The following is a 24,992-nucleotide window of genomic DNA, read 5'->3' as shown; positions in this document are numbered from 1 at the left end:
TTCCATGACCACGTGTTCTTTTATTTAGTTCATAATGGGATAAATTGAAATTGGATTTAATTTGTTTTAAAAATGCTCTTCAATTGCAGGTAGATCCTAACACTGGTGTTGCAATTTATGAATCAGATGAGATAATCAAGTACCTGGTTGGCAAATATGGTGTGTTTTCTTTTATGCATCTCTGTTTCTGCTGCTAAACTCATGCCTTTGGGGCTCCTTAGTCCTTTAAGATGCTAAAATTAAGCCTTATAAACTGTTATTGCTATATTGATGGGGATACGATGGGTGTGCCTTTGCCATTAGCATGTATTATCTTTCTATCTGTATAATTTAGTAATAAGAATATATGTAGGTTTTTCTTTATTTTTTAATTTTTTTTATAACTAATTAAACCTACTTGTCATTGCTATCTTCCAGTTCTCTCTTAACCTTCTTAGCTTGTTGAGCTTATATGTAGGTGATGGAACCATCCCCTTAATGTTGTCATTGGGACTGCTGACTGTAAGCTAGATTTCTTTACGAGTATTTAGTGCCTTCAGATATATGATGAGTCTTTTTTTAACATGCAATTTTTTTTCAACCTTTCTTTTACATTTAAATCGCAGACCTTGACTGAGGGCTTTGCCATGATTGGTCGTTTGGGGAAGGTAATTCATTTTTCTTCTCTCTTTTTTTTTATTTTTTTTTTTTTGGGGGGGGGGGGGGGGGTCTTATTGACTACCTGGATCTTTCTAATTTCTGAGAAATAGACAATTCAACTTGTAATTGCCTGAAGAACTCAAATTTTGAATGAGTGGGTGGGGTATCTGTGGATTGGCTCCTTTTATGTTATTGTAAAATCTGAACTGAATCTAAGATCCATGAAATATGAAGTTATTCTGATTGAGGTTTCAGTGCCTTTGAACTTGGATTGGGCTCTTTCATCATATTTAGACTAGCTCATTCTTGGCTAATATACTGAAGTGAAGTCTGCAGTTTTCTACCTTCCGGTTGTTCCTGTTGATCAATGAGCTAATTGATAGTTTTGAATTATTGTGGATACACATCAAGCAGTTGTATTAGGCATTTATCCTGTACCTATGCCCAAGCTTCAGAGGTCCATGATGTCCTGGCAACTATCAAATGAAGAATCTCAATATCTAAGGTTCTAGAACCTTTAAACAAACACTTTGGGATACCTTACCAAAGCTGCACACTATTCTGAACAAGAACAGCTAAGAGACTCAGAAAATATGCAGCAAAGCTGGTAGAAATCTCAATTAGTAATCAATGTCATCCTGTCTAATTGATAAGGGTCATAGTGAAATTAGGACTTAGACTTGGACTTGCTTTAGATTTTATTAGCGGAGATGTACATTGATTCATTCTCCAAATCTGGGCTGCATTTACTACCCTACTTGAGATAAAAGACTGACTTAATTGAAAACATATAAAAGGACTAAACTGCCTGACTTAAAGTTGACAAAATCACAAGATTGCCCTTAATTGAATTTATAGACTGAAGAAAGAAAAACTTAGTACAGAATACTAGTATTCTACTGTAGTTCTGCTGGGCAGCATCTTCCCCTCCCTTTTTTGGGTAGAAGATCATTTGAATTCAAAGGAAAGGAAAATAATGTGGTTCAATTTACAGACAATGCCTCTTATATACAGAGGATCTCTCCAAAAGTTGTGAGAGGTTGCTGCTAATCAAACCGGCATTTCGGTCTTTTTAGACTGTCCCTTTCTTGGCCAATCTATTCGAACAGAGATACGATCCTGCACTGCCGGACGTGCTAAGTAGTGTGCAAGTACATTGTATTATGATAGCAGTATGAGAACTTCCAAGATATGTCTTGCGTGTACATTGAATTATGATAGCACCATTGTGCCTAGTAGTGCCATTCCACCTTTCTCTTCTCCGTATATTCCTCTTGCCCTTTCTGTCCCACTATAAAAATCACCTCCAAAAATTCTTGTTTTGGTGAACTCAAGTGGAGCCCTTTCATGATAGACAAGGCTATCTTGGTTATCTTGATGGTCCTTCCCCAGTCTAGTTGATCCCTCTCTTGCAGCCTCGTGGAAACAATAAGATGTTGTCATATAGAGTCTTTTTCTTGCCTCCCTCTTGGAAGAAGTGTTTCCCCTCGCTGTGGGGAAATGTAATAGCAAACATGGTGGAAGACCTTGCCACCCGAAAAAGACCAAGATCTCGCCACCTGAAAAAGACCAAGATCTCGACTAAGATGGTGAGATCTCGGTCGAGATATGCCATTTTTTTGGCATCAACTCGGTGGCCCAGCTCGGTGGGTTTTAGGGCCCCATTTGGGCTAAAACTTGGTATTTAGCTTATTTAAGGCCTTTTGAACACATTGGTGACCTTGGATTTGTGAGAAAATAACCTAGGTATGTCTTCTAAGTCGACCCTATGTGTGAAACCAAAATGTTGCGGAATGCAAGGTGAGACAACATGTAATGTAGAAAATTTAATGCATGTAATTGAAAAGCTAGTGTACTGTATATCAACTATCAAATACATCAAACTGTAAAAGAACTTAAATGTCTTCAAAATTTTACAACCATAAGAAGTTTTAGTTAAGTAGTAAGTCATAAATCATAATACATAAGTCATAAATTCACAAGAGTACAAGACAATCATGGAATGGGAATATCAAATATGCCCATATGGGATCAAATCATAAAAATTCAATCAAGATCCTGAGCTCCAGCTGCTCCACCAGCAACTTCAGGCTCTCTGGCAACAGCTTCACCACCAGCTCCAGCAGCCCCACGACGTACACCGGCAGCTACACGTCGGCCCTCCATACATTCCCTCACAGGAGTAGGGACAACATGACACATAGGTGTATCAGAATACCCACCAGCCAAGTGCTGCTTGAGTCGGTGTTTTCATTTATAGAGGGCTCTTTCACAGTAGTTGCATATGATCCTTTGGCCTCTTGGATCTATGGGGATGCCATGTTGCGCCACAATATCATATTCCTCCATGCCTATAAATAAAAATATAAAGCCACATCACATATACAATTGAAATTAATGGTAACAAAAGTACACAACTGCACATGTAAAAGTCTAAAGTTTAAATATTGAAACCTAATGACTAGTAACTAGTTTATTGGTTGGTAACTTGGTATCACTCAGCATTCTCCATCAACTAATTCTGAACGGTGGCCACATACGACGCCCAAGTCAACTCATCACTGTAGTATGTCACATATTGATTTATGTGGCTTCGATATGTCTCTATGTTAGAATACTGGAGGAATAACACTTTGGGGTAACTGTCAATCGTGGTTGGGTGAAAGAGCCATTGTTGCTCTTGTTGTTTGTGGTGCTGCTGAATATATGGGTAAGGGTTTCTAAACTAGTCGGTCAACAACCCACCTTCACTCCCGTATGTGTACTCTCTAAAATAGCATATAAGAAGAATACTTAGTGTAATCTGACCTAGTTGTGTGATCCCTGTATAGGTACTCCGATGACTGCCAAGTAGCTAAACTTTGCTGTTGTGAACCACTGTGATTATGATCTATGCTCATGCTTCCCATGTTCAATACAAGATCTTGCATGCCAGCATCATCATTCCTTTGCCCTATTTTGATCTAGTCTTTCCACTCCTAGTATAAGTCCGGGTAGTATGGAACCACAACTTGCATGTGTTGGATGACTCGAACTTGGTGGAGGCGACCCCATTTTTTGACTAGCCTGACTTCCACCGACAACACCGCTAGCCTGACTACCTGCATGACTCGAAGGCTGACTTGGAGGGATGGTATCATCGGCATCATCTGAACTCCCCTTACTAGACTTCACCTCAGCTGTTTCAAGTCAAGCAGGTGGCTCCACAAATGGTACACTTGGTCTTGCTGATGCAGCTACAATAGCCTGACTCTCATCAGAAAATATGTGCTCAACCAAAACATTGAGCCCATCGCCACAGCAATAGTAGGATCCGATTGCCCTACTAGCCCATCCAACACTAAGCCACCTCGATCCCTAACCCACTAATATATGACATCCTCCTCCTCCTCCATTGCAGGGGGCTTGTGGATTATATCAGTCAACTTGATCGGTTCTCGATTTTCGTCATCCATATCATCTTGCTTGTGCCCTAGTCTCAACCTTATGTTATAATGCATATACATTAAGTCCGCGAGCCTCTTACTCCCCAATCTGTTCCGTACCTTACTATGGATGAGTGAGAAAGTGCTCAAGTTCCTCTCGTAGCTAGAGGATGAGCAAGTCTGTGAGAGGACTTTAATTGTGTTGTCCTTGAGATTTTGCGAACTATATCCACATAACACCCACCAGTCAACTACATAACCAAATAGAAGAATGCATTAGGCAAGTAAATCTTATTACTTGATACTTATATAACTTAAAGGCTATAGTCTTATACTCTTATGGACTTATCACTTATAGTAATGGACTATTTACTAGGATCATTTTATGCCTAGTTGCAATCGTAAAAGGCTTTCCAAAACTCTCAGAGGCATCCCTGAACTCCCTGATCTGTACACCAATTGTTCAATTATTGTATTGTATATGCAGGAAGTTGAAGAAACAACTGAATAATTTCTCACCACTCTTGATTGTCCCCTGCATGACGGGATCTGGCATGAGCTTCTCCACCACGTCTTGCACCACATTTATCAACCTTACATTAAGCCCCATATTATCTTTGTAATGGTACTTTGGGTTGAGGTAGCTTGCTTGTATTGTGGAAATAAAAATTTTGGTTGGTGACTTAGTTATTTACTTGTTTATAACAATGTAAATTAAAGTATACAACAAAAACTTAAAAGACTTAAATTGACTCACCAACCAAGTGCAACTCCCATCTATCATTGATGATCCTCTTGTAGGATTTAAAGGAGCCAGGGGCAGCAACTCTAACCAACTCCTTCATTTGCTGGAGGGCAGCATATATGTGGGCCATTGTGGGCTTTGAGTGAGTACATCGGGGCCATAGTGTAGCACATCGCTTCTTTTTTCAGGGAACACCCTAGTATAGCGTTTATCATATAAGGTTGAATCCATGAGAAAGGGTTTGGCTAGTTTTTTTTCCGGTGCCGGTTGCCGACCTGACGCACCAAACCTTCCTCCTTTACTCAGGCTTGGGACCGGCAACAAAACACTAACAGAGTTTTAGAGTTAGATTCTTTCTTAATATAAATAAGCCATTCTTTTCTTTGTAAGTCAATCTGCATTGAATAAAGAATTGAAGATCTCTTGTGGGAGATTGGGACGTGGCCTTTTTGGCAGGGCCACGGCGGATTTCAAGTATTTTTGCCTTCAATTGCAGCATCTTGGTTCAAGACCCAGCAGTCTTCTTCTACTTCCAGCAGCCTTCTAGTGAGTACGCATGCTTCAGTCCCCTTCCCCTTCATCCCCAACCCATTGTGGCATCGCCTTCCCCTTCACTCTCTTGCACAAACCCTAGGAAACCACTCCACGCCACCCCACCCCATCACAGCCTCTTAATTCCCTTCCCACCCTTGCTGGCCCCCTAGATCCCCTCCTTTACCCCCTGCAACACACCCAAACCCCTTGCTGCACCCGCTTCCCCTCTTCTTTCCGTCTTGGCTCCCTCTCTCCCTCTTTCTGACTTGTGGCTAAACATAAATTAAAGCAAAAAAAAAAATAATAATAAATAAATAAATGGAAAACAGAAAAGAAGAAAAAGAAGAGAGAGAGAAGAGAAGAAAAGAAAGATTAGAAGAGATTGCCCAAGATCTTGCCAAGAACTTTTCTTTCCCTTAGAGATCAAGTCCATAGTTACTCTTAAACTTTCCCAAATCCATCCCCTCTATTCTCTTTCAACCATGGTATAAATTTTGGTAGAAACGACTGAAATTTTGACTGAAATTTAACGAGATGAAACCTGGGTGGAATAACTTGCCAAAGTTTCAACAGCTTCCGCCAGGTTTTGCACTTTGAGTTTCGACCCTCGAACAATTTTTTTTGCTGGATTTGTGATCTCAACCTCTCTTTTTCTCCTCAAACCAATAACTCATTTAATCGAATCTTGGGGTAAATGTTGGAAATTTTTCGAATCCTGTCAAAACTTGGGGGAAAAGGTTCTAGGTTTCGACCAAAATTTCGACTGAAACTATCATGTCTCGGTTATTGGCTAGTCAAAAGTCGAAATTGAGATTGCAATCTTTGCTTTTAACCATTGGGTGATTCTGGATATCTCAAAACCCCTCATAGGGATTTGATAAAACCTTAATTTTCCCTTTTTCCCAATTTATCCCTACCCATTTGATTTGTGATAATTGAGCGTTCCCACATTTATTTTAGATTGATCCTTTTCGTCCAATATCAAGTTTAAATATCTTACCCTACCGTAATGATCCAAAGTCTCCCCATGGGAATTTAGTAAAATCCTAAATTTTCCCTAACATTCCAAATCCCTCTCCACAAATTTTTCCTTGTACTTATGATCAAGCTATAGAATTTTTGGGACTAGTTGCTAGAAGATTCTGGGCAAACCCTAAATTTTATGGAATTCTATAAGAAACCCTAAAATCGGGTTACATCACTTAGGCTAGCATACAGAACTGAACATTGTCAGCAACCATAGACCATCATGGATTGAATCAATGATCCTCATGTCCAAACACCTAGAGGATCTCCGTTTAAATGAGAGCCATCTGCCGAAGAGAATGGCATTTGTCAAACCAGAAGAGGATCTGTGAACCATCACCTACTGACCACTTTTGCCCCCTCTTTTACCAGGTTCCACTCAACCCTGTAAAAATTGTCTTACGCACGTATTCCTTCTTTAGAGACCTCCTACATAAATTGGGTTCTTTCAGAATTGCCTCCCTTAAAAGTCTAATTTCCATACCACCTTCCAATGTCAGTCTACAGACATTGCTCCACTAAAGGAATTAGTTCACTTTCGATTTTTTATCTTTTATTTGTTTTGGTATTCCTATGTAAGAGTGTGTCAGATTTTGATTTTTGAATTTTTATTTTTATTTTATTTTGATTCAACTAGGATTTGTGTTTTATTTCTTTTAAATAGCTTGTATTAGGATGCAGTGACAGATTGAATAGAATGCATTGAGTTGTGTTTTTCTGAGGGCCTATGTGGCTGGTGTGTGAGTGTGAGCTCTCTTTTTCCCCTTCCATACTTTTTTCTCTTATGTAACTTCTCTCTTTTTCTCCTCCTCCTATTCGTCTAATTCCCCTTCCGTGAAAGCCCTCTATAGCAGGCCTATGGTAGGCCTGCATCGTCTGGTATCAAAGCCAAAATTCCCACCCTTACAGCCGTCTTCTTCCTCTATACCCTCTCCACTAATAATTCTGCCCAGTGATATAACAGTTTTGAAGAAAAAAAGGTGGGGGGGGGGGGGGAGAACAGTAAAAAGGTGCAGCAGTTGAAGAGTAGAAAAAGCAGCCTCAGAGAAATAAGAGAAATGAGAAGATGAGCTGAGAGATTGAGGAGAACCAGAATCAGAAACGGGCGGGGGTGGGGGGTGGGAAGAAGAGAAACAGAGGCGATAGAAGTAGAGGAGAGAGGCTGACAAAGTTCAGAAAGTGAAAAAGGAGGGGAGGGGAGAGGAAGAGCAGACAAGATTCAATCCAGGAAAATGATTTTCAGAGAGGACCAGACTCAGAAAGAAAAGTAACAGAACAAAAAAACAGGCAAGCAGAAAAAAAAAGGTAGTAGTAATAACCAGAAGAGAAGAAATGGAAAAACAGATCAGAACCAGAGAGTGATGTAGGACACCACACCCATCCCAAGAAAGTCCCCAAGGTCTGAAAGAAGGCCGAGGCTTGCTGCCCAGCAGCCTGCAGTACTGCCCATAATAAGCATAGGAGTTTGATCTGACATCAGGTCTTTTTTTTTTGTCATTTTTAGCAGTCCAACTCTAGCCCAGCTGGTCTAGTTAAATTCAGATTTTTGGTAGGAGTCTAGTTCTTTTTGTAGTTTGTTATTTGAATTAGCCTAGGAGATGATGAGTAGAAGTCCTATTTAAATTCTTTTTTTTTGTTTTGTTTTTGGGCATGAAGTCCCTTTTAATTTATGTTTTAAAGTTGAGTACTCTTAGGAGTTGTCTAATAAATGCTATAGTTACACAGCCTAATGCTTGTAACAAATCAATTTGGTGAATAAAATTATTGCAGAGAGAGAGAGAGAGAGTTACAGCAGAGATCAAGGTTTGGCATGTAGGAAAGTCCTGCAGCAGCTTGGTTGTTGCTTCTCTTTCATTGATTCTTCTTCCACAGCCTCCTAAACTGGTAAGCAAACACCTTTAGCCTTCCTTCTTGTTCTTACTTCCATCACAAACTTGTATTTCCTCTTTCCAACCAATTCGACCCTTCTTCTTTTTCCTCAAACCATAAAATTCATAACTCCCTATTCCCTCCACAAGAAACCTTCCCCTTAGAATCACCATGATTGTACTCCCTCTAGCACTCGATCTTAACCTCAGCTCCAGTTACTAGAATCCCTAACCCTAGGAACTTGAATCTTTGAAAGTGGAAATAACAATGATTAGATTCTTGTTTGAAGCTCCTAAGCCTAAGCCCTCTAGCCGAATCTAATATACCACTCCTAAAACCCTAAACAGCCTATGGTCCCCCTAACTGCAGGGTCCCTAATTTGCCTAGTATTCATCAAGGATCCTTGGTTTTGGTCCTCATCCCAGTGAGGCTATAGCAGAGACGGTCCAGAATCAGAAAAAGAGAAAGAATGAGAGAAGCAGCATGGAAGAAGAGAATCAGAGAAACAAAGGGTGAAAATCCAGATGAGAGAAAACGAGAGGAGATGGAAGAGAAGCAAAAGAATTAGAGGTGGAAGCATACTTGGTTGCATTGATCACTGTTGATATTAACACAATGACTCCCTGGGCTGAAACCCTAAGTGGGTCCCTTGGATGGCTTCAAGAAGCCCCTGGTCTGGCCAAACCCCCTAATAGGGGTATTTAGGGCATTTTTTCCCTCTTTCGAGAGCTGGAATTATTTCCAACTCTACTTCTAGGGTTTGAGTTTGTTTTTTATTACTTAAATTGAGTTTGTTTTGAGTCCTTAAGTCATTAGTCTAGCACATGTCAATTAGAATTCTATTCAATTTAAGCATGTGCTAGTTAGAGTTTTAAGTTGTGTTATTTTTGGATGGTTGAGATTGATTCATGTAGTGGGATCCTAATCTATAAGGGAATCACACTTAGGTTAAGGTCCTTAATTAGTCCAAGATCAAGAGTTTAGGCCAAGTGGTGGGATCCTTGTCTATAAAGGATTCCCACATAGGGTCAAAGTCTTTTAAAGTTTATAAATAGCCTGTTATTTCATTGTAATTCTCAAGTTGGATTGAATGAAAAGTTATTAGTAAGGACCATGGGGGCTTCTGTCTTGAGGGGACCCTTTGTGGATTTTAGAAGATCTTCTTCAACTTTCAGCATCATTTGAGTTTCTAGCAGATATCTTTAAGCTTTTGAATTCTGTTCTGCAATTTCCAGCAAGTTCCCACAAGCTCCGGCCATCAAACGACAACTCCAAATCAGACCCAGGTTAGTCCGGTCCCTTCGAACCCCATCGCAACTTTCCTACCCCCTCCTCCTTCCTAGGCAAACCCTTTCCCACCACTCCTCTTGCATTGGTAGGTGCGTCCCCTTCCCTTTTCTCTCCTACGATAGCAGCAACCCCACCCCCTGCCAACCCCACTTCCGCAGCCCCATTAGCTTCCTTTTTACCTTCATTTGGATCGCATCATCCCTTAGAAGATAATCTTTCTGTTATTCCCTCACTTAAATCCTATTTCCCTCGCTTTAAGAGAATTCTGCACTTCATCTTCTTCCTCTAATTTCTGCGACTTTTCTTAGACTTCTGAAAAACTAAAACATACACAATTCAGACCTTCCCCAAGTCCTAGAATCATTGGAAGCATGCCCGAAATTGCAGAACAGCAAGACAAATCCACCCCCCTTGCCGAAACCCCTCCAAACCCTAGTTTTTGAATTTTGGTTGAGTTCTGGTCTGAGTGCAGCATTACAGCAGGGTTTCCAGAGCCATAGAACATCCTGAATCTTCTGGAATAAGCCTTCCTCTTTGCTGGAAATCCAGGCAGCCCTTAGGTTTAGGGAAATTCCAGTACTACCCTTAACCCTAAATCATGCTTTACATCATTTCGTATCAGAGCTGTAGCTTCTAGAAGTTTCTAGGAGTCTATAGCCATTATGGATGAACCAGGTATTACTAGACAGTTGGAGCATACACCTTGGAGGACTTGTTCAGATACCTCTTCTAGGGTTAACAGTTACAATCAGCCACAACATGGAGATTTTGCATCATGTCGAATTGGTTGAAAGGATGGTGACATGGCGGTTGAGCTGAGCGAACATCAAGTAGAGTTTCAGCTTCTGATGACGATCAAAGGACATGCCCCAATGGACTTCGTGGTTCAGTCCACCTTGCATACAGAAGGGCCAGTGTCCCTTCAATCAGAGGAAGAGAAATGGATCCTATATGTGGATGGGTTGAGTAATGCATTCAGGAGCGGAGTGAGATTAATGCAATAGAGTTTTGGAGGCTTCACCATCCACTACACTTTGTGTTGTGAGTTCATCACCTCTAAGGCTCCAACGATGAATCAGAATACGAGGCTCTGCTTGCAGGGCTCAATTGGCAAAAACTTTATGTGCCCGAGATCTGGAAGCGCAAAGTTACTCACAACATATGTGAAATGCCTAGCCAAGATTAGTTAGGGGCTTATTGGCCATACTTTAACTAATTAAATGTGGTTTTAATTCCACGAAAGGAGAATGAGATAGTTAATGTGCTATTATAACTAGCCTTAACCGAGTACTTTATGTTAGAACTGATTGTCTACATGGAGGAACTATCCGGCCAAAGTATCAAGGAGTTAGAAGAGATGGAGGTCAACATAGAATCCTGTTGGATGGACCTAATAGTCACCTAACACAAAGATGATTAATTTCCCGAAGACAAAAATGACGCTCGGATAGTAAGGAGAGAGCACCTAAGTTTTGTTTGAAAGACCTACAAGAGATTAGTGATAGGGCCACTCATTCACTACATAGGCATAGTTGACGAACAAATGCACTATAGGAAGTCCATAAAGGGATTTGTGGATGTCACATGCAAGGCCAAACATTAGCCTAAAAAATCCTACAACAAGGGATTCATTGGCCGAGGATGCAGCACGACGTGATCGGGTATGTCAACATCTACAGGAACTATCAAATGTAGTACTGTGAAGACCACATGACCCCCTAACATCTGTGCTATGCCTTATTCCATTCACAGTGTGGAGAATGGACATACTTGAAAAGTTCACCGCAACATTGGGAGGACAACGATTATTGGTCGTGGCCATTGATTACCTCAACAAATCAACGAGGCAGAACCATTGGCGATGATAATTAAAAAACAAATGGAGAAGTTTTTTCAGGAACAAAGTTATCTATTGGTTCGGACTACTAATGGTTTTAGTCATCGGCAAGGAAAACAATTTGACAATCCCTTGTTTAAGGAGTTTTGCTAAACGCATAAAAGAAATTTCAGTTGAAATTTTGACCGAAATGTCTGCATTTTTGAAAGCTGAAATGAAATTCCAATTATTTTGGAAATATTATAGGTTTCGACCGAAATTTTGGAGATTTCGACCATTTCGGAGGTTGCGACCAAAATTTCAACCATTTCAACATTCCAACTTGTTTTTTTCCTCAGTTTTTGTTAATTTCTATCCCATTTTCACCTAATTTTCACAACTCCTTTGCCTTCAAGCACCTCTTTTTCTCATCTTTTGCCTCCAAACACCTCCTAATCCACAACAACTACAAAGGAAACTCGATAGCAATAGAATGTGAAGCATGAACCATACCCAACAGTTCCAAACATCCCTTTTTTTTTAATTTTTGTTTTGTTCATGCCTTAAATGATCTTGTATTACCTTGAAATTAATATATGTTTAGCGTAGGATTATGATCTATGATTGTGTTTTGTTAAACTTATTTTATTATTATTTGCTACCGTTTCTTTTCATTTTCTAATTTTAATAATTATTTTCTAAATTATGTATTTTTTATTATCATACTTTTTTATTTTATGTATATATGATATATGGGCTACAACTTAATATATTTGAGACACTATCACTTGATCTAGTTGGTCATTTTATTTTCTTGACTTGTATATGTATCAATGGTTTATTTTTTGGCAAAATACTAGTTCCATTGTGTTTATTATGCTTTAAATAGGTAGGAGGCAAAAAATCAAATGAAATGGACGTCATATTAGGCTCCAGACCTAGGGTCAAAATTAAAAAGAAAAAAAAAATCATATGTTTCAACCAAAATTTTAGTTGAAACATAAAAATTTCGGTCTTTTCTTGGGTCAAAATCCTAGTTTTGATCGAAATTTGTTCCTTGGCCAAACGTACCACATTGAGCATTGAACAAGCTCAGCGGTGTACCCTTAGAGTAATAGGCAAGTAGAGGTTACCAATTGAACACTCCTGGATGCAAGGTTTAAAGTATCTGCCCATATCGTATCGTATCATATTGGCCGATATGTATCGGTATTGCGAGCTTGCGATACGATACAAGACGATACATATCTAAATTTTTGTTTTCTCGAATCTTCTCTCGTGTATCTCAATGTATCGGCCGGTACGAGCCAATAGAATGCAATACTTACTAATATGACCTCTATTCTCAGCCTCTTATCCTTCTCGTATACTTCTTTACCTTGTAAGTTTTCTCCTCTCCTTTTCCTTTTTCTTTATTTAAGGGTCTACATTGCGTTGAAGCTATTATTTCAATCCTTATTTCTCAGATCTAGATTATGGAGTTTTGCTTTCGAATTGCTTCCCTGATGGCCCTATTTTACATTTTATTTGCCAATGGTTTGGAATCCGAAAAATTCAATTCCAAGTTGATAGTTGAACTTGTTGAAGTTTGGGCTGTTGCTGTTCACGTGAACAGTAACGTGAACAATGTTATGTCATTATTCCTTGTTTCCTTTTTAGATATGCTACTTTTTTTAATGTAGGAATCTTGCTACACAGGTTTGGTAGTTTCTAGAAAGCATAGTTTCTATTTTCTATCAGTTGCTAATTTTAAAACTTTCTTTTTTCAGTGCTTTCTATTTTGGATAGATTTTAGGAGTTAGTTTTAGAAAATTCTGTCCATAAGTTGTACACTTTCTCTTTTTTTTTATTTATTTTTTATTTTTTATTTTTTATTAGGGCAAGGTGACTTGCTTCTCAAGTTGCAATCTAGACTATTGATATCTATAAATAAGAGGCTGTGATTATAGGAGTGCTAAGCTAGAATCACAAGCTTATGTGATTCTTATCAATTCTTCTTCTTTCTTCTTCTCTTCTCTTCTTCTTTTTTTCTTCTTCTTAGTTCTTCTCGCTATTGCACTACTTTGGTTGATTAAAGTTTATTTTCTAACATGGCATCGAGGTTTTTTAATCAAAAACAGTGTCGTTCTCAAGTATTCTCTTCTGAAGTTCTCTTTCGGTTTTCCTTGGTGCGCAACCACCTATTACTACAACTAATATACTGTTAGATCAAATATTAATGTAAATTGATCTTCCCCACCTATTACCCCTTTGGAAGATCCCAGAAGTTGGATTATATTCTGATTTTTTTTACCCCCTTCGTTAGCCTTTTATTTTTGCATACTGTAGTTTTTTGTTCTACCCTATTTTGTTCTGCGCTCTGCAGAATTTATTTTATGATTCTTCAATTTTTGGGTTGCTGGTTCATGAGTTTATACTACAAATCTTGGGATCTTTTGCTAGTTTCTGAAGATTTATTTTGGATAGTTACTGGTTTATATGGTTTGCTTCTTTGATGACTCAGTTGTTTCATTTTTATACGATAAGGGTTGTGATTTACCTATCTAGCTGTGTTTGCATCTTAACTACTAGTTTATAACCTACGATGCTATACAATGTTTTATGCGAATCCCTGGGCAATTGTTTCCCTATTTCGTGGGTGGAATTAATTGTCTACAAGTTTTTTTTTCCATAAAGACTTGTGCCTACTCTGTTTCTTCTACGATTTTTTTTCTACATTTCAGACTTGAATTTAGTATCAGCTAGGTTCTACTCCATTGACTACTGTTGTTTCTAACAAATTTTTTTTTTCTACCCACCTTTGGTCCTACACATATTTTGCTTTTTTTTGTTCTTGATTATCCATAGCTGAACCTGTGCCTCTCGCTCCTCGTCCATATTTTTCTTTTTATTAAATCCCATCAGTACCATAACTCCTCGCTGTTGGACTATATTTACCACTGATACTATATATTTACCACATTACAACATTCCCTACCATGTAGAAAAACTTGGAAACTATATTTCTTGGGATCTTTTTAAACTAGATATTGGTTTTTGGTTGTCATTAATTGTCCACGTGTAATGAATGCTACACATGAGGGGGAGAATGATACCTTATTTTATATCTACTCAAGATGTGCTGATGGATATTTTTTGTGAAGATCTTTGTCCTCAACTTATGGCATTCTACAACAATACCATTACCTACCATTACTTATATTGTCCTTTACCTAACTACTTGGTTTGTAGTAACCCATACTACCTTACTTGGTCCACAGTAACCTATACTGTATTTTACCTTACTTGGTCCGCAGTAACCCATACTATCTTTTACTTTACCTATTTGGTCTGCAGTACCCATAATGTCTTTTACTTACCTACTTGGTCCATAGTAACCCATACTACTTTATCTACTTGGTCCAGAGTAACCTATACTATCTCTTACCTACCTACTTGGTCCACAGTAATCAATATTCCCTTTTACCTACCCATACTTTACCTACTACCCTTCTTGTGAAGCATTTATATGGACTTTGGAGTTACAATTTTGAAGATTTAGTGTGGATATTTTTCCCCACTACCGGCATTATGGGGATAGTGTTTTTGATCCTGCTATACTTATGGACTTTGTTTGTCTTCAACATCGTCAATTATTCTCATTATTGGATGGTTCTTTCGACTTGAAGAATTAATTTTTTTTTAAGTTGGTGTTGATTATCACCTGGGTGAAGTTTTCTCAGTGTTTATCGACGTCTGCTATTGCTACACGATTCAAGATTGGTGCTACATTTCAAGTTTATTCTTATTATGCAAGCTGAAGTTTTCTTTGTGTAAACTCCAGCTTGAGGGGGAGTGTTGAAGTTTGGGTTGTTACTGTTTATGTGAACAATGTTATGCCATTATTCTTTGTTTCTTTTTTAGATATGCTACTCTTTCTAATGTAGGAATCATGCTACACAAGTTTTGGTGGTTTCCAGAAAGCATAGTTTCTATTTTCTATTAGTTACTAATTTCAAAACTTTCCTTTTCAGTACTTTCTATTTTGGACAAATTTTAGGAGTTAATTTTACTAGAGAATTTTATCCATAAGCTGTACTTTTTATTTCTTTTTTTAAGAGGGCAAGATGGCTTGCTTCTCAAGTTGTAATCTAGACTATTGATATCTATAAATAAGAGGCTGTGATTGTAGGAGTGCTAAGTTAGAATTGCAAGCTTATGTGATTCCTATCAATTGTTCTTCTTTCTTCTTCTCTTCTCTTCTTCTTTTTTCTTCTTCTTAGTTCTTCTTGTTATTGCACTGTTTTGGTTGATTAAAGTTTATTTTCTAACAGAACTATAATTAGATAATCCTAGAAAGATAATAGACCAACTTGCCCATTGACACTAAAAGAAACTTCCTGGATATGCACATCCCAAAACTTGGGAGAACTAAATGTTTAGACTGAAGAAATGGGTTGGACATACAAGCCTCCCAATTGAAAGATGTTTTTTTGTTCTTATGGCCATTTTCCTTCCTTCTCAAGATAGAGTCTATTGTTTTCTATTTAAATTAGATTATTTTCATATGTATTTTGATAATTTCTTTTCAAATTATGCACCCATCAATATGTATCTTAGCTATGATATGATACGAACCATGATGTCTTTTAAAATCACCCGATCGATACATCACCAATATGCGATACTTTAAACCTTGCTTGAATGCGATTAAGAATTGGCTCGAGGATAAGGCCCTGTGGATGGAACAACTACCTAATGTCCTCTGATCGTACAAGACCACTATGTGAACTCCCACTGAAGAAACCCCCTTTAAATTAACTTATGGTCAGAGATGCTCATACCAGCAGAAGTCCTAACTGGAGTGTTGCGGGTCGAGGAGTTTGATGAAAAAGCTAACAAGGATTACGAACTAATTCGGAGTTCTTGGACAATAAGAAACAACAATTAGAAATATTTATTACCATAGGAGATCAATTCGCTCGTGAGATCAAGAACCTTCAGACCTAGTGACTTGGTGCTACGAGGTGTACATGCATCATCAGTCAAAAGGAACATAGCAAAGTTATTGTGAAAACTGGGTAGGACCCTACATGGTGACCATAGTAGTAAAGAGAAAATAAAGAAGAACATAACAGTAACAGCATCATCTCAAAATCTACATTTAACAGTTTGATTAAGTCATAAAACATTTACGAAGCATTTAGAAGTCATTTCCAAGCACTCTGGCCAAAGAATGACTGAAAAGACATTGCAGTCAAGAAAAAGAAGGAAACATAAAAGGACCAACAGAGGAGGCTAGGGTGAGGTTGCCACTGTGTGGATGCGTGACATTAAAATTGATTAGAGCCCCAACTCTTCATTCCAGCTTGAAAAGCACCGAGACCAGAGACAAAGCTGCTGACGTTACCCCAAAAAGTCAAAACTTCCAGGGCTTCCACATGTTAGGGCTATCCCTCGGCCTCAGCACCTTTTCCGCTGGTTTATCAACTGTGGTGATAAATCAACCTGATGGGGCCCCAAAGCACAACTCCAGCCTGCCCACGCTAATCTCATTGAACAAATCAAGCTAAAGGATCTCCTTAAAGAACGAAGTATCGAAGTCAAAAACCTTGGTAAGGACATGCTTCAGCAAAGCCTTCAGCCCCATAATAATATAAAGGGGCGTTAGCCTTCAGAAGACGCATGACCTCCTCATGAAGGGTCATTCTCCTACACGAGGGTCCTGTTTATACCTGATAGGACCCTGGGATTTGAGATTATGCCATGTGGAGGGGAGGGAGAGAGGTTTAGTGCTAATTGGGGGAATTATAAATAGAGCTGGTTTTAATGGTGCCAATCACCCCCAACACCTCGTGGTGCCCTCAGCCAGAGGCTGCCCCAAACTCACTGACATAACAATCGATAACCACTCCTCACACTTTCCCCTCTATTTATAATTCCCCCAATTAGCACTAACCCTCTCTCTCTCTCCCCCCCCCCTCCATGTGGCATAATCTCAAATCCCAGGGTCCTATCAATACCTAATCCCCAGGCAATCTCCTCTTGAGCTCCACAGAGCTGACCCTTGATGTGAGCAATCTTATCCTCCGCTCATCCCAAAGTTACCAGTCTTAGGCCGCCTTGGAGTCTTGACGGACCGAGGTGCTGACAGAGTTCCTCCACTTTTGTGCAAAAATTGGCCCATCTCGAATTGCTAGGGGAGGAGCTTCTCCCCTGGCCCTCTTGGCGGCCCCATCAGAAGATAAATGTCTCGCTGGACCAACTACAATGATGTCCATACCACACATCTTAGGAGCCGAAATCACAGGAGTTACTGCCAGGTAGTCTCTCCACCTTTCTGGCAGAAGGCTCCACAACAGCACTCAGTGGCGGTTCCCTTCTAGCAACCCCTGTAACAAATTGTCCAGGTCAGAGAGTCATGAGAAAGACACTAGGAGAGGCGGAAGGAGGAGGCACAACAGTGGCTGAGAGCCTTCTAAATGAAGCACTACCGCTCATCTTTTTGGCCATGAGGTTTTCTTTAGTTAGCATGGTTGGAAGCAGAAAATACACGCAGCGAAAGAAATGGAAAAATGAGAGAGGAAGTGGAGGCGAAGATGAAGGCTCCATTTATAAGATAGGAGGTGGGAGATTAAAAAGGAATCGACGGTTGGGTTTGAATGTGTATGAATGGCTCATCTCCAGGCGCTTTTTTGTGTGATCGAGGCACCATAATGGAGAATTGCCATGTGGAGCGAGGTGACAATTATGAAAAACTGAAACGACTAGAAGAGAATACCAGCGCACCAAAATGATAGTGCTTGAAGTGACATTCCTCAATCAATAGTCCTCAGCCAAATTTCGCAGTTTGGGACATTCGCGAATAAGGACAACATTCCATCTGCCCAAACCTTGACTTGGTGATCAATGGACTTTGGGGCTCTTCTTGTGCTCATTTGGGTTCAGTCTGAGTCTGCGGTGAACCAACCGAAATCAAAAAGATTGAATAAAATGAGCATTCAAGCTCAAGCCAAAAATGGTGTGAGGGACCTACCAATTATAGGAAAGGCCCACCAGATCACTCGTGGGATCTCTAATGTGAGACCCACTATGACTAGAAGTCATGGTCCACTAAGGAAGCTAGAAAAAGAGTCGTATTCACCATGGGAATTAAACAAATCGGAAAATTGGATACCAAACTGAGATGAACTCAAAAGTGAACTCTTATGAGCCATGATCAAGATGACACCTGGAAGACCTAACATTTGAGATTTGATAAGGGTAATCTATAAAATCCATCAATCCCCCCCCCCCCCACCACCAAAGTAAAAAAAAAAAACACAAGCAAAGAAAGATAACTTTATCCACTCCAATATTAGTGAATTCAACTTCTTTGCTCTGCAACTTCTCAGTTCAGAGCCTGTAATTCTCACCAGCTGGGGAAGGTGTTGCATTCATCAACTGACTCGATTGTTGGTGGCAGCTTTGCCCACACTCTGCCCACACTCTATTGTTTTTGAACAGGCCTAAGCCAGGATCATAGAGGTTCACCGATGGTTGGCCTGGAGTGTCAGTTTTGGACGCAGCAACCCCTTTCCCACCCCTTTTGCCTTAACAAGACCCAGCCCTCTTTTTGTTTCTTCTACAACTCACGACTCCAGCCCAGTCTGCAGGAACCTGGAAAAAGAAGAAGAAAAACTCCTGTGTTTTCGGCAGACCATAAAATGAGAAAAAAGGAGCAAGTGGAGATTGATAAACAGAGAACCAGAAAAGAAAAGAAAGAAGAAGCAAAGATTGAGGGGGGAAAAAGTGAAAGGGGGAGATGAGAACCTGAGGAAAAGAAAAAGAAAAGAATCGAAGAACAGAAGAGTAGCAAGAGGCAGTCCATAGAAGAGGAAAGGAGGAGACAAGAGAAGCAGAAAAAGAAAAACAGAAGAGAAAAGATTGAAAGGCAGAAACAGAAGAGGGGGGGGGGGGGGAAAGAAGAGAAGTAGAGGAGCAGAAGAACAGGGTGTACCTGAATCCGGAAGCTCCCCACCATCAATTTTGCCATTGGCAGTCCCTAAAGGTTCTCCATCCTGCAGTTCTGCCTTCAGTTTCCTGAGTTTGCGTTTCCAAATTCCAATGGTAACGATCCTTCTATTCGGGAATACTTTATTTGATTCCATTTCCCATATTGCCCCTTCTTTTACACCTTATCCCTTTATATCAATTTTCTTTTTTAATCCCATGTATACCCTAACCATTCATTGGTTTGTTTCTGATTCTTAGCTTTCAGAAATTACATTGCTGCCATCCCATTATAATTTGATTTATTACAATTTTTCCATTACTTATATAGTTTCACTTATTTACAACTTTGCCATTCACCTATGGAGTTTCACTATTTACAATTCTGCCATCCCCTTCTAGAGTCCCCACTTTTTTTTTTGGATGAATAAATAATCAATTAAAGACGAAAAACAAATACAAAGAAGGATCCAATGGACAAGGATCAAGGAGGAGAATGGATTTGGGAGTTGAGCCCCCTAGCAACAACAATGAGTCTATTCCTTGGGGAGTCAACTACCGGGGGGGGGGGGGGAGGGACTAGCTGAGATTTTAGAGGATACATCAAAGTAAATAGCATTATCTATAGAGCGGGATTTAGAAGTCCAATGCCGGAGATTTCTCTCCCACCACAGATGATGGACTGAAGCACCAAAGACAAGCTTGCCAATTCGGTCACATATAGAGGTACCTGAAAAATTACTCAAAACCAAGACCAGTCCCGGGCAAACCCAAAAGAGTGACGAGAGCGGGGCCAAATGAAATTAAGGGTTTTTTTTCTTCCAAAGAGCACTAGAGAAGGGGTAAGAAAAGAACAGATGCTCGATGTCCTTAGTGCTATTCCAGCAAAGAATGCAATTTCTGTTCACAGGGATATGGCGGTAAACAAGAAAAGACTGAGTTGGGAGGGCAGTGTTTAGGGCTCTCCAAAGGGTAAGAGAATGACGGGGGATATGACCTTTGAACCAAACCAAGGGGGGCCAAATGGGGGGAGGGGAGGGAGAACGGAAAAAGTTCCAAGTAGAGGGAGTAGTGTATATTTTGGAAGTGGAGGGGAGCCAAATAACTCTATCTTGGGGGAGGGAGAGGATAGGGGGAAGAGAGTTCCAGACTTGCATGAGACTATGATGAGGAGAAGGGACCCTAGAGTCCCCACTTATTTACAGATCTTCCATTATTATATAAACCAACTACATGGTGATGGATCTAGACACGTTGTCCTCTTTGCTTCACATTTGTGAGGGATTCTCTAAGATGCAAGAAGAGTTTTCTAACTTGAGAATGGGACTTTGGGAGCTTGCTCATATTAACAGGAATTTCTATGATATGACGTCAACATGTTACAAACCTTAGAAAATGAATCAGATCTGGAAGAAATTGAGACCCATGAAAGCAGATCAAATTGACTTACATGGTTCGTCCAAAGTTGAAATTCAAGAATTGTTTAATGGTCCCATTTTGGTTGTCAAAGCCTGTGAGAAGATTCCCAATGAAAAGACATCATTCCATAAAGAATATAAGCTAATTGGCCATGAGATGCATTGGATTTGGATCTCTCCCGATCAAAAGTGTCAATATTTGTGGATGTTAATCAGATGGTGTTGATTCTTTCATTTTACAAAGCTTGTGGGCGAATTTTTCTCAACACTGGCAGACTGGTTTAATTGGTTTTGGACCAACCGAGAAGCAGCAACAGTTGGATTTAAATAAGTACTTTGTTTCAGTTTTAATTTTAGTCTTCCATTTGTTTTAGTTTTCCAACATGAGGTTTTAGTCTTTGTTTGGATTCTATCTTGGGTTTCGATTTCAGCTAGAATTTGCATTTTAATTTCTTTAAATAGCTTATGTGAGGAATCAGGATACAATAATGTATTGAGTTATGTTTGTGAGAGCCTGTGGTTGGTGTGTGTGTGTGTGTGTGAGCACTCCCTCCCCTCTTCCTCTTCTAATTCCTCTAATTCTTCCTCCAGTACAGCCAGCCATTGCAGCCCTATTCCAGGCCCCCATCTTCCTGCCCTTCCCAGACCAGAAAATTGGTTTTGGGCGAGCCATTGGTCTGGGTCTCCATAGTGGATCATGTTGGTCCAGCCAGGCAATTGCGTCAAGAATTGTTAATTGTCAAGAAAAGTGATGGTCTACATGGAACAAACAAATTTAGAATAGGTTAGGTTTACTTGGTTTTGGTTGCTTTTAGTGCTGGTAGTCAGGGTTTCTTAGTGGGTTCTGATTTATACAGATTGAGGAGAAGGTAACCAGAAAGGAAAATATAAGATATATTAGGTTCGCAATGAAGGTAGTTTTCTACAAATTGGTTAAAATTGAAAAAGAACAAATTATGTACCAGTGTATTCTTTTGTAATTATTCTTTGGGGATTATATAAAATTGTAACCTTTTGGTTTATTCCCCCCCCCCCCCCCAAAAAAAAAAGAAAAAAAGAAAAAGAAAAAAAAAATAAAGGACTATGATCCTCGTTTCTTTTGGACATGGTTTGTCCAAAAAGATAAATCCTGGTACTTGGACCTGATGGTGGAAATCTCAATCTTCTAATTGAATACAGAACCAAATAGAGCTTGAAAAGCCAAACCTAAACTTGTCCCAGAAACAAGCTAACAGCTACACCAGTTTGAACCACATTCAACTACTTCTAAGCCATTGAAAATTACCATGTGCATTAATAACTTAATAAGAGGGACGAAATTCAACTGATGACAACCAAGTAAACAGTAGGGGCTTCTGTAGCAGCTACCTGCTTAATGCAAATTAGCCACTGGAATGATGGCACCTGCAGGACATTTTGTGGCATCGGGAAAGAATCATCCTTTTCAACTTCACTTCGGTTGGGGGTTGCATTATCCTTGGGTAAAACTTAATTATATCAGGAACCATTTAAAACTTGGGAAAGCATGTTTATGAATTGAAGATGTGGAAAAGACCTGTTCGTTGGTCCAATTAGCTTGAAAGAACTTTAATGAGATTGTCAGTGTCCGATAAGTTTGAATTCCTTGTTTGCGAACATTGAAGTTTTAGGAGTTAATGGAGGAAGTACAACTTGAAGCTCATGACCCAAAAGAGAGCTGGAAGCTGTCTGACAAAGCTGATGCATCCAAAATTAACTGGAGTAAGGTTCTGGAGGTAACAGAAATCTTTTGTCACGATTATGACTTGGAGAAAACTTGTCAAAAGTTTGGAGTTGACAGTATCGTGCACAATCTTTATAAAAACTTAGATTTTTTGAGTTTTCAAATGAATCTTATGGGCAGTGTCTTCAAAATGGCAATACATGTTTTAGTGGTAGTTTTGCAGGCAACCCAAAAGGTTTCATGCATTTTCCACCTCATCTTGTACGGATAAATATATCAGATGGTTATCAGTGAGGTCACAGTGTATCAGAATCTGATCCAGTTTGTAGGTCAGGTGGACTGGATCTTTATTTGATAAATTGGGAATACCCTTATCCACCATCACTTATTCTGATTCATATCTAGATCTGAAACATTGCGATGTACATTTGGGAAGAGTTGTAGCTTAAAACGTCAGCCCCACTATTAGGATTCCTTTATTCTAAGTTTTTCAGGATTCAGTCTTTAACTTTAGTAAGATTTTGCTGAACCTATTGTTTTGCAGGGGTCATCATACATTCCTTCAAAGTTGCCTCCTATACCACTTGAACTATGGGCCTATGAGGTTAGATGATTATATCTTTTCATATTTCTAAATTGAAAAGCTTTTTTTTTTTGGGGGGGGTGGGGGTTGTGTGGGGGGGGGGGGGGGTTTTTTTTTTCATAAACTGCTGTTCTTATGACACTTATAATTTGTGTAATTTTTATTAATTCATGATATGAAATGGAAATGTGCCTTTTCAGGCCTCGCCCTTCTGCAAAGTTGTACGAGAACTTCTGGTTGAGTTAGAGTTACCACACATACTTCGCAGGTATTTTGTTGGCCAGATTTAAGATATACCAACTGAACAAAGATCAGAAACACCATATCAAACTGTCAATTAGCATATTTGGGAGGAAAAGCATGAAGGAAGAGAAAAAAAAGGGGGGGGGGGGGGCTTGGTGGAATGGTAGTATTGTTCATGGTGACCAGATGATCATGGGTTTGAGCCTAGAAACAGGCTTCCTGTGGAAGCAGGTGGAAGGTTGTGTACATTATGATTCTATGACCCTTCCAGACTTTGCAGTGGTGGAAGCCTCTGCACTGGGTATGGCTCATTTTATTCTTGTGGAGAAGTAGCATTTGGTTATAATGATATGATATCCTTGGAGGTTGGTTATGGTTTCCATTTGGAAGAAACTCAAAAAGTGTATCCGTGATATCCTTCCATTTTTGTCTGCCGATATGTATATGTTTGTATTTCTGTTATGATATATTTTGCATGAGAGCGGGGGGGTGGATGGAAGGTGGGTGCTACAAAACACCTACCGGTGATGCTTGCAAAGGCAACGGGAAAAGTAGTGGCTTGGGATATTGGTGGTTATTGTTGATAGGTTGAGACTTTTTTCTAAAGATAATGCAGGCAAAAACTGTTTCTGGATTATTTGAACATGCTTAATGCATTCTTAGTTTCAGCTACTACACCAATCCCAACTGGAATTTGAATAGATAACGAACAAGTCTAAGTTGAGCATGCTTGTAGGGCATGAATATGTCGCATTCAAATTGTCATTAGTGTGACATTAATTTCCTTGCTAATCTGATTTCTAATTTTTGTTCTTTCTTGTTTTTATTAACGTCAAGCTGTCTTGCAGTTGTGCCCGTGGCAGCCCAAAACGTCAGATACTTTATCAAAAAGCAGGACATTTTCAGGTCTTCTGCTTTTTCTCATTGTTTATGAAATCTCTTTACTGTTTTCTTTCAACTTCACTTTGGTCTGCCTTTTAAATGCATGTTAATTTAATGTGATGTGGTGTCCTTTGTCTTGAAATTTCAATTGTTTGACAGGTACCATATTTAGAAGATCCGAACACAGGAGTAAAAATGTTTGAAAGTGCAGAAATTGTAGATTATCTCAAGGCAACTTATGCTCTTTCATAAGAACAACTAGCATGTAATTTTTGGGATTTCCACCCCGTTCTTCACTGTAGAGATTGAAATGTATCATAAACATCCTGTAAAAATTAAAGTATATAGACAGTATATACATCCACAATGAAACAGTTCGCTGTTTCTACAGCCAAGTAAACAATATATTGACTATTTGTCATTGGAATTTCACTGATTTGCTGACATCTATGGAGCAACATTGTGTCACTATGTTGACTACTTTAACATCTTGCACCATGGCTTACTACTGGCTAGTACTACAAAATGCTACTAGAACAAGTAGGTTTTTGCTCATATTTACTGTTAAATTGCTGAGAGAATCGTAAGGTAACAATTCGACACCAAGTAATCCACCTTTAATCAAGGTTTGTTTTTCCTTCTCCGACTCCCAACTTTGTCCCATCCTCCAGCTTTGTGTCTTCGTCTTTGACTCTGGCACCGATTAAGTCAACACCCTGTGTCTTTTATCTCTTCTACACTTCACCGTCCTTGTTTGTGTGAATGTTCTCTTGTACAATCGACCTTGTGTGAACCCCTTCCCTAGAAATCCACTGTTCAAAATAGAAACACAATTTTAACATGGTTCGA

The 24,992-nt window shown here is 39.4% G+C and overlaps 1 protein-coding gene across 1 annotated transcript in view; it reads left to right on the top strand.

Annotated features, from left to right (window-relative positions):
• LOC149024219 (Thioredoxin family protein) overlaps positions 1 to 24,612 on the top strand; it is a 60,594-nt gene extending 35,982 nt beyond the window's left edge. Inside the window, exons 6-12 of the mRNA XM_089144529.1 lie at positions 90 to 159; positions 458 to 501; positions 606 to 647; positions 22,980 to 23,039; positions 23,219 to 23,286; positions 24,110 to 24,167; positions 24,303 to 24,612. Of these exons, the coding sequence (XP_089000655.1) occupies positions 90 to 159; positions 458 to 501; positions 606 to 647; positions 22,980 to 23,039; positions 23,219 to 23,286; positions 24,110 to 24,167; positions 24,303 to 24,395 (435 nt within the window). The 3' untranslated portion in view covers positions 24,396 to 24,612. The remainder of the gene's footprint in view (positions 1 to 89; positions 160 to 457; positions 502 to 605; positions 648 to 22,979; positions 23,040 to 23,218; positions 23,287 to 24,109; positions 24,168 to 24,302) is intronic.
• Positions 24,613 to 24,992: the final 380 nt, after the last annotated feature.

The sequence above is a fragment of the Hakea prostrata genome, chromosome 2, assembly GCF_041222555.1.
Source record: "Hakea prostrata isolate BN-2017 chromosome 2, UWA_Hpros_2, whole genome shotgun sequence".
Lineage (NCBI taxonomy): Eukaryota > Viridiplantae > Streptophyta > Magnoliopsida > Proteales > Proteaceae > Hakea > Hakea prostrata.
The sequence above is the reverse complement of the archived record's forward strand: the minus strand, read 5'-3'. Positions and strand labels throughout refer to the sequence as shown.